General features: G+C 34.8%; 1 protein-coding gene across 1 annotated transcript; it reads right to left on the bottom strand.

The window, feature by feature from the left end:
- LOC133793194 (lysine histidine transporter-like 8) lies at positions 1-2,834 on the bottom strand. Its single transcript, XM_062230777.1, has 5 exons — positions 2,299-2,834; positions 2,062-2,198; positions 1,493-1,920; positions 793-924; positions 1-694 (listed from the first exon to the last, which is right to left on the bottom strand). Exons 1-5 carry the CDS (start codon positions 2,718-2,720, stop codon positions 206-208), a joined length of 1,608 nt encoding a protein of 535 aa, XP_062086761.1. The 5' UTR covers positions 2,721-2,834; the 3' UTR covers positions 1-205.
- Between the last annotated feature and the right edge of the window lie 7,579 nt (positions 2,835-10,413).

Genomic DNA, 10,413 nt, shown 5'->3' with positions numbered 1-10,413 from the left:
TAATGAAAAAGTAGATGTATAATAAATTCAATATTACTGCTTTTTGTTTAGAAAACCATTGGAGTAGAGCCAATTGTACATTTTTTTTTCAGTAGAAACAAACAAGGAGGAAGAAAAGAATGGTTACACGTTACATATTTTAGCATGTATATGTATAAAAATATTCAGGTATCTTATATTACAGTATATATCTCTACCCAACTTCTCATTGAGGCTTGAAGAATTTGGCATGAATACCTGTGTCAATGATGACATAAACACCGGCTGCAATTAAAATTACACTTAGAGCCATACCAAGGAGGCCAAGTGCCCAATTGAGCAACCATGTCGAGCTATACATCTTTGGCTTTTTGATCTTGAGCCACATGAAACATGGATAAGCTAGAGTGACAGGCAAGGCAATCCCTCCAATTAGACCGGCCAGGCTCCCCAAGAATGGAATGGCCACGGCCACGAAGAAGCATCCATATCCGAACATAATACGGAAAACGGCGCGGAGCCACCACGGGCATGGCTTCTTCATCCTCCTGGTGTAGTGTGACTCCATGTCATCGAACATTGGCATGCCATATATTTGGAAAGAGCTCACGGCGTTTATTATCACGAATAAGCTCGTTAGGCCTAAGATGAATTGGGATGTGTCACGTGAGTGGAATGCATACAAGGCTGTTAGCATACCCCCTTGTTCTGGTATCTATCATTCGAAAAAGCAAAGAAAAAACGATTAGAATTTTGAAGAGATAGCCTATATATTTTAAGAGATGGTATATATGGTTTATTGTAGTTAAATACCTTTTGGCCGTATGCCCAATAACCTCCTATTGCAAGGGGGAATATGCACATTGCTACGACAAAATAAGCGAACTTGACCCCCCTCCACATTGGGATCCTTGATGGATGTTTTTCACTGGACGGCATTGTGGACTGCAAGTAATAATCCAACAATTTTATTCATTGGAGTTTTCTATATGGTTATTTACTTATTTATGTTTTCGGTACAAATCTATAACTAAGCATTTTTCTATGGAAAAGGACAAAGGAAATGAAAAAGAAATTGTGCAAAGGCCTAGAAGTCAATATATATTTATCTATTAGAACTTATAGTCTTCGGTCATCTTCTTTGAATTCCCAACACTTTAAGGCAGCAAGAAAATCAGTGCGGATCAGACTAATTATCGAGATACTTATAAAATAATTAAGCCTAAATTTTGCAATAAATATATAAATATATATACATATTGAATTTGAGTAGTTCACTCAGTTTCACACATGAACGTCGCACATAAACTAAAAGAAGTTGATATTAAATTTCAATAACATTTTGAAGGCACATGAGGTCTCAAGCGTAGAATCCTCCGTATACATTTGTAATATTATAAGAAGATTATGTTGTTGATCTTTACCTATAATAAAATTTAAAATACTAACAATAGTTTTCTTTGAAATACGTTATTTATTTTCTGTAATAAAAAATAAAATAAAATTTATTTACCTGGATTTCGAGTATGAGATTATGACCTCTGAAAGCAAAGGCAATCATTCCAAGTGCGTTGAGCACATCAAAAAAGTGAGCAACATCAGTTTTTTCTTGTAAGGGGTCGTATGACACACCAGGAAGCGTGCCCTTGGCCACAGACACCACCCATATCAGAGTGCAGTAGCCGACCGCCGTGACAGACCCGATGAGCGATACACCAGCGATTGAGTTCAAGTTCGGCAGCTGTGACAAAAGCACGGCAGCGCATGTGAACACCAAGTACCACTCCACCGGCGTCAACGACTTGGTGGTGCACGTCGCACCGCACACTGTCTGGAAGAACATCTTAGAGGTTGACCCTCCTATGATGATCAACGCCACACACGTTCCTCCAGAGAGGTATAATATTGGGAAGAGGGCCAAGAACTTTGATAACTTGTTACCTGATAATAAGATATGAAAATGATCAAAAAGAAGTTAATTTAAATGGTTATGGACCTAATATACCTTATATCATAACAAAACAGTTATATATATGTGTGTGTGTGTGTGTAATAATTATGCTTAAGTGACCAAGTACGTACCAAAAGTTGCATCTGAAAGTTGAATATATCTGCAGTAACGTATCCCAGTTTCAGGAGATTCATGAAGTTGAACGAGTAAGTACAAGGTGTAAAGCTGCCATACGAATGCCACGGCCAAGCATATCATTCCCCATGTCCTATTCAAATATTAAACCAGTCAATATATATTGGTTATGATCATATTTTTATATGACTAAAGTAGCATAATAAATTGTATCATATATCATATTTTATTACCAGCCAAGAATGGTGAATGCAACAGGGAGGATAAGAGCCTGAATTCCAATGCCAGAACAAAGAGTGTGGAAAGCAGCGTAGTAGGCATTTCCGTTCCTTGACTCAGTGATTGGAAGCCAAGCATCTTGAGGGTCTAGCCTAGTGAGTTGGAGAGCCCTTCTAATAGGGCTTCCTATAGGAGTAATGAAGCGGGGGGTCCTAATTCTAGGTGTCAAGGATTTTGGTGTTTTGGAGGTTGTGTTTGTAATTTCTATGTGGTCACCACCGTCTTCGGCCGAGGTAGGGAGGAGCGGGACACGTGTCAAAGACGGGGAGTGGTATTGGGCAGGAGGCGCAGCTACCGGATGATGTACCGAAGCTACGGTGGCGGCCGGTCTTGGAGGTGTTGTAGACATGGGCAATTCTTCAGTAGCTTCACCCATTTTCTTTGACTGTGAAGATATTATTATAGCTCAGAGCTTCTCAAATTTATATGAGTATTACTTTCTCAGTATATCAATTCTCCACAACATGTGCTGCTATGAAACTTCTTCATTTTTGTCTATATATAGACCTGGATCATAGCCAAAGAATGCTTTAAGATTTTAATATTTTTAATAGATGAACTTGAATGTAGAAATAATAATATACGAATTGTTTGACTAAGCTAGAGTTTAGAATAGGGTCCTACAACTGCTAATAATATTCAAAGAGGTATATGAAATGAACATATCTCAAATATATCTTATGGATTAATTTTATAATAAACCCATGTTTATTTTCTCCCTAAACTATTGGCTTTTAATTTATTATTTTGTGTACCTTCGATGCTTATAATCATTAGAAGATCACAGGATGTATTAAATTAAAATTTGTGCTAGCATATAGTTATTAGTTTGCCCGTTGATGATTATTTTTGCCCTTATATTTCTACATGAGTAGTACTTGACTAAGTCCTTGTTATTTTGTCCGTTAAATTGTATATTAATTTGGAATGATAACATAGACCGATCGATCCCCTCAAAAGAAAGAAAAAAAAACAGTGAAAAAGTTAGTGACTAAACATTATAAGACTAGGCAAAAATTTACTAAAAACAAATATATTTGATTAATAAATATATCTTTTAGTCATTTTTATCGTTAAATATACGTCTGATTGTATATATATATAAAAAAAAAATTGGCAAAATTTTAATGAAATAATATTTTTGTAATAAATGGTTAATTTTTCGGTATTATCATGAGAGAAATACATATAAATATACATACATATATAAATTAGAGCTTAATGTTTTGAAATGTTGCTTTTTATTAAATATATATGTCCCCGGCTTTAAAAAAAAATACACACTCAGCTTCGAATTCCTCCTATCCCATACACACTCCTGGAATTCTTTGAGCTTATTTCAACTTTTTAATGTAATTATAGGTGTAATTCTCTCTATCTCTCCTTCAACTAAACCATGACATACCATTTGGTTATATATGTAATTTCTTGAGCCACATATCGTTTTGTCACTGAAATGACAAGACACAAGCTACGTACTCTAGCTGACAGGGCAAATTACATATTCACAATTTGATTATATTTCATCTAGAGTAGCAATATTGACTTGCACATATGTTAATCCACTAAAATGTGAACACCAAGTTGAATAAATAGTACATTAATATGCTTTAATTTGGGTGCTGGCCAAACCATATGGCCATTATGTTAATAATTTTTAATAGATAATATTCATCAACTCCGGATTTCCAAACTGTCTACACTAGTTACTTTCGTTTTTGTCACTTTCAATTGACCTGACTAAAAAGGCTCAAATTAGTTAAAGATATATATTTATTCACTTTTATAAGCCAGCAAATGTAGACATTTAGATAAAACCACCTAAAGTCTAATCCCAATTGCGATTCTACAGTATATAATAATTTTTATTAGGTTCAACGCAATACGGCCAAAAAAAATTGTAATCATTGCTGATTTTCGTGATCTCGTTTGAGCTGTTGCGGCTAGCTAATTAGACCAACAAAATTTCCGAGATTTTGTTATTATATTTATAAGCACGACCACCCTTAATCATTTATTCCATATCATGTTTTTTAACATAAGATTAAATGGATTCAAAACTGACTTTAAAGTCACTTAAAAAGAGCAATTGGTAAGTTATTATCTTTATTTAATATAATAAATTTGAAAAAACTATGTAACCATCTAGATGCAAATACACATTATACCATGCATGGGCCTAACAATAAAAACAAACCAAGACCAACTACATGCATATTGCCCACACTTTATTACTTTTTTTATAATAAATAAATCCAACTCCAACATGATCACATCGAAAATTTAGTTGAAATAAATATATATATATATATATTTTGTAGAATTAATTTGATATTGTGTAAATTGAAATTAAAGTCAAATGTTAAAATTCAAAAGGAGTAAACAATACGTTACGATAAATACAATATAGGATGGTACATATTTCCTTTAAGAGGAGAGAATTCTATGTTGCCGGCTGTGGCTTTAATAAAACATAAATATTAATATGATTGACTAGCCATCGTGATTGGACCTCGACAGCATTTTTTTTTTTTAATATTTCCTTTTTTTATATAAGTAAACTTCCACGGCGTGTTGTTATTATTATCAAATTTATTTGCCAAGGAAGTTCCCAGCTATTATATTTATCATTTACAACTTAATTATGTTCCTTTAGCAATGTCAATCAAAGCGAGAGACCCCATGTTGTGGTCTTCAACCATTTATCAGCTTAAGTTATCTTGAATCTATCTAGAAAAAAAAAATAATTATACGCTCCCAATTTCTTAAAAATATATCACTTTTATGGAAGCATGAAGACCATAATTAATTATCCGGAATTAATTAATTAATGTGAGATTAAACATATATTGTTATATCTAGAGACTTTCTAATAAATATATAATAACAATTAATAAATGTTATATTGAAGGTAAGGTTCCTCTTATAGTCCTTTTACAAAAATAATTGTTAGTTAGTCTACATTAAACATCAACAAAGATTACGTTTTTCTCCTAGTCCTGTTTACGATTCTGTCAGTTAAGTCTAGATTTATTTATCATATTTTTAAGTTTGTTGAGAGTTGTACAAACTTTATAAACAAGTCATATTACCTCATTTGTTAGAGGGTAACGATAACATATATCATTTGTAAAGAATAGGAACTATTTTAGAGAATGAAATAGATAAAGCTTGAGAGAGATACATTTGGATTTTGGGAGAGAGATTTCTTTATACATGGTCAAGTGTACTTGGGGTTTTTGCTTGAGTTTAAGACATTGTAATCCATCGAGTGTAGAAGTTCTCAAGTGGTAACAAGTTGTAATCTTCATTGTTGTTTCATAGTGCAGAGAAAAACATCCCAATGGGAGTTCAAAGAGCATGTACACTCAAGTTTATTTCGGTTGAACTGATCTATAATTCTGTGTTGATTTTATTGTTTTTCTTGATGATTTTATCTTAAATTTGTGCAAGTTGCGTCTACTGGTTTTGTTGTCTTTGTGTTTGTAGATGAAGCTAGTGTGAGGATGGTAAATTTCCTAACAGTGGTATCAAGAGTCATGTCAATTGGGAAAGAACAACTTCAAGCACTACTACAAAAAATGTTTTTTAGCGAGCCCTAAAAAAGTTTTTAGGACTCGCGGGGCTCGAGTCCTCTATTTGAGAGCCTTAAAACGAGCCCTAAAAGAATGTTAAAAAGTTTTATTTTTAATTTTTAAAAAATTAAATGGAAACCAAAGCTCGTGTCGGAGCTCCAAAGATGATGGTGGCGCCACCCCACAGTGGTGGTTCGGTCCGATCCTTTAGTGGGTTTTGAAGCTCAAAGCACAAGGAATGCAGTGGTGGTGGTCATTTGGCTCGGGGTGGCTCACCCACATGGTTGCCGAACTTGGAGGCTCCGTCGACTAGGCTAGGGGGCGTGTGAGGCCATGGGCTCGCGGGGCTGGGGGTTTCAGGGGATGGGGAACGTCGTGGGCCGACGCGTGTAGGCGGGGGGGGGGGGGGGGGGGGGAGCACCGCCATTCGTGGCTGGGCAGTGGGGTTTCGTGAGAGAGAGAGAGAATGGGCTATTGTTTTTTTTTCTTTGTGATTTAATATATAATAAAACTTTAGTTAAAAAAAATTATTCAAACTTTTAGGACACACATAAGTTTTTAGGGCTCGATTTGCGTGTCCTAAAATTAATTCTTTAAGGACTCTCAAGGAGTGTCCTAAAAAGTCCAGGAACTTTTGTTAAAAAAAATTCAAAATTTTAGGACACGCATTAGATTTTAGGGCTTGCATTGTGAGTTCTAAATGAAATTCTTTAAGGACTCTCAATGAGTGTCCTAAAAAGTCCAAAAGATGTTTTTAGGGCTCGCATCTAGGTGAGTGCCCTAAAAATAGTGTTCTAAAAGTATGTTTTTGTAGTAGTGAAGGTTGAAGGAAACAAAGAAGGGAAGAACTGGCTGATTCAAGCTCTTCGTCGAATAGTGACACAGAAAAAATTTAAGTCAAGAAAGAAGTCCAAGAATCGAGTTCGAAGGTTCAAGAATCTGTCCAAAGTCTATTGGAATGGAGTTACAGTAGCAATATGAGCAACATGAAGCTCGATTTAGACAGGCTTGATGGAAATGGGGATTTTAGAATTTGGAGAAGGTAAATTAAAGGAATGTTGGCTTCTCAAAAGTTATTGTGTGTTTTTGAAGAACCATTTCATGGCCTGAAGATACTACAAAATATCAAAAAGAAGAAATAGTTGAATCAGCCATTAGAATTATGATTTTTCACTTGTCGAACTCAATCATTAGAATGGTTGATAAGGAAGACACTCCATCCAAGATTTGGAAGAAACTAGATGAGTTATTTCTACAAAAAAACTCTCACCAACAAAATCATTCTTAAGGAAATAATCTTTGGATTTAAAATGAGCAGTAGTAAGAGTTTGGAGTAGAATTTGGATGTGTTCCTAATGATGAATATTGAGTTGGCTAACTCATGAGAAGGAAAAGCTTTGAGTGATGAAAATCAAGTAATCATCATTTTAAATTTTCTGTCTAGATCATTTATGGAGGTAAAAAGTACTATCAAGTATGGTCGTACTTCAATTACATTAGAAGAAGTAATTTCAGCATTGAAATCAATGGATTTAGAGTTAAAATCAAAGAAATCTTCTTCATCAAGCCTTGAAGTAAGCTACTATGCAAGGGGTCGATCACCACACATAGACTAAAATGGCTATCATGGTAAAAGGCATAGCAAGAACAGTGGTAAATCTAGTTCTAGGGGTCCAAACAATTCAATGGCGTGTTTTCATTGTGGCAAGCTTGGTCACATGAAGAGAGATTGTTATCTCTAGCTCAGAAAACAAAAAGGCAGGACTTTTGTCTATGAAAATGCTAGATCCAACTATGAGGGAAGATCATAAAATACAGATTCAGCAAATATTGGAGAAGCTTGCAATGATGTTGAAGCTTTAATTGCAACAACTGAAGAAAATAAAAAATATTGGATCTTGGACTCTAGGTGTCCATACCATATGAATTTCAATAAGGAATGGCTTCAAGATTTCAGATAGTTGAATGGTGGTAAGGTTATTATGGGGAACAATCAATATTGCCAAGTAACTGAAATAGGCTCAATTACATCAAAATGTTTGATGGTGTCATTCGAACATTGAAGAATGTCAGATATGTTCCTATTATGTCTAAAAATTTGGTTTTACTAAGCGTGCTTGATTATGCAGATTATATAGTAAAAATAGAGTATGGAACCATAAAGATTTGTAGAGGTTCAATGGTAGTTCTAAAGGGAATCAAGAATAACTCTCTATACTGCCTAATTGTTGAAATAGTAACTGGTAGCAGCACTAGCTGAGGCACCAGAAGATCACAAGGTAATTATCTGGCATAGGAGGCTTGGTCACATAAGTGATAAAGACTTGAAAGTGATAAAGCAACAAAGCTTACTTGGAAATGATAAGGTGAGAAGGGTAGATTTTTGTGAGAATTATGTCTTGGGCAAACATCACAGATTGACTTTCAAAGTTGGGCAACACAATTCATAATTATAGGGTCCAGAAAAGACAGCAAAAATTGGAGGTAAAAATTACTTTATTTCTATTGTAGATGATTTTTCTAGAAAATTATGGGTGCATTTATTGAAACAAAAAATTGATGCATTTGAGGCTTTTAAAAATGGGAAAATTCTTATGGAAAATCAAACAAATAGGAAGATTAAAATATTGAGGACCAATAATGGATTAGAATTTTGCAATGGGAATTTTGATTCATATTTTAGAGAGAATGGTATTCAAAGACATTGGATTGTGAGATTAACACCTCAACAAAATGGGGTAGCTAAGAGAATGAATTGAAAACTTCTTGATAAAACTAGATGTATGATGATTAATTCAGGTATACCCAAGGGGTTTTGGGGGGAAGCTATAATGATAGCTGCATATCTAGTAACATAGCTATAGAGTTTAAGACACCTCAAGAAAAATGGTCCAATATAGACCACCAAACTTGTCACACCTAAGAGTATTTGGGTGTGCTGCTTATGCACATCAAAGAAAGGGTAAATTAGATCCTACAGCAGTTAAGTGTGTATTTTTGGATTATCCACGGGGAACTAAATGTTACAAATTATGGGTTAAAGAAAACAAAGGTTAAAAACTTATAATCAGTCATGATGTTATATTTAAAGAAGATTGTTTTCCTTGTTTATCTCAAACTAACATTCCTGCACATCAAGAACAAAATTGTACTAACAATGTAGGTACAGTAGAGACTTTAGTTCAAATGGAAACAAGATCATCCTACACAAATCAGGTGGAATAAACTAAGATTCAGTCCCCAACTCGAATTGCAGTTGAAATGCAAGCAGAACAAAGTGTAGATGCATCTGAAATACAAGCAGATCTGACTACGTCATGTCAGCTTGTAAGAGACAGAGTCATAAAAGAACCAAAACCAATCTAGAAGCTTACACTTACAACATGGGATGACATGATTGCCTATGCACCGATGTCAGCTTTTGAGTTAGGAAATTCATAACCTAGCTCATATGAAGAGGCAGTGAAAAGTTCAAATTCAAAGCATTGGATTGATGCTATGAAGGAGGAGATGAGGTCTTTGTATAAGATTGGTACTTGGACACTGGTTAATAGACCAAAAGACACGAATGTAGTAGCATGTAGATGGTTGTTCAAAGTAAAAGAGGGTATGAATGATCAAGAGCCAGTGAGATAAAAAGAAAGGTTAGTTGCTAAAAGCTTCACTCTAAAGGAAGGAGTGGATTTTACAGAGATTTTATAACCAATTAATAAATATAAAACAATAAGAATCATGTTATCTTTGGTTGCCTAGTTCAATCTGGAACTTGTCCAGATGGATGTAAAAATTGCATTTTTACATGGTGACTTAGAAGAGACTATTTACATGGAGCAACCAATTGGTTGAGATCTTCAAAGGCCAAGATAAAGTTTGTTTGCTTAGGGGATTTTTATATGGCCTCAAGCAATCATCTCGGGAGTGGTATAAATGTTTTGATGGGTTCATGATAAATCATGGTTTTCAAAGAAGTTACTATGATCCTTACCTCTACTTCAAAGGACAACAATTCATAGATGTTGAGTATCTATTGTTATATGTGGGTGATATGTTGCTGATTAGTGAAAAATGCTACTTTTCTGGAGTATGACTATATAAATAACCACAAACCTCAAAGTAAAGTCATACTTGAGGAAATTGTCTCAAATAAGCAAGACCAATCACCAACAGTGGCAAATGAAAAACGGCCAGAGGATATCGCTAGTTCTAGTCAGAACAATTGAGAGCTTCGTCTCAGTGGGGGGGTTGGTAAACAACCAGTTCGCTATGAACATGAAGTTCAGATTCTTGTGTCTAACACAAACAAAGATGATCCATTGACATGTAGAGATGCAATGGAAGATTCTAACAAAGAAAAATGGCTAAATGCCATGGACCTTGAAATGGAATCAATGCATTCCAATTCTGTCTGGACTCTTGAAAATCCACCTGAGAATGTTAAACCTATTAGTTGCAAATGGATATTCAAGAATAAGAAAGGAGCAGATGGGAAAGTAG

Source organism: Humulus lupulus, chromosome 1 (genome assembly GCF_963169125.1).
Source record: "Humulus lupulus chromosome 1, drHumLupu1.1, whole genome shotgun sequence".
In the NCBI taxonomy this organism is placed as follows: domain Eukaryota; kingdom Viridiplantae; phylum Streptophyta; class Magnoliopsida; order Rosales; family Cannabaceae; genus Humulus; species Humulus lupulus.
Note: the sequence above shows the minus strand (reverse complement) of the source record. Positions and strands in the feature narration are given on the sequence as shown.

What these genes read in the sequence shown, in the direction of transcription:
- LOC133793194 (XM_062230777.1), bottom strand. Translation starts at nt 2,720, where the DNA reads ATGGGTGAAGCTACTGAAGAATTGCCCATGTCTACAACACCTCCAAGA. An exon ending in ACTTTCAGATGCAACTTTTG is followed by an intron (nt 1,921 to 2,061) that starts GTACGTACTTGG and finishes TCTTATTATCAG; the next exon opens with GTAACAAGTTATCAAAGTTC. An exon ending in ATTGGGCATACGGCCAAAAG is followed by an intron (nt 695 to 792) that starts GTATTTAACTAC and finishes TTCGAATGATAG; the next exon opens with ATACCAGAACAAGGGGGTAT.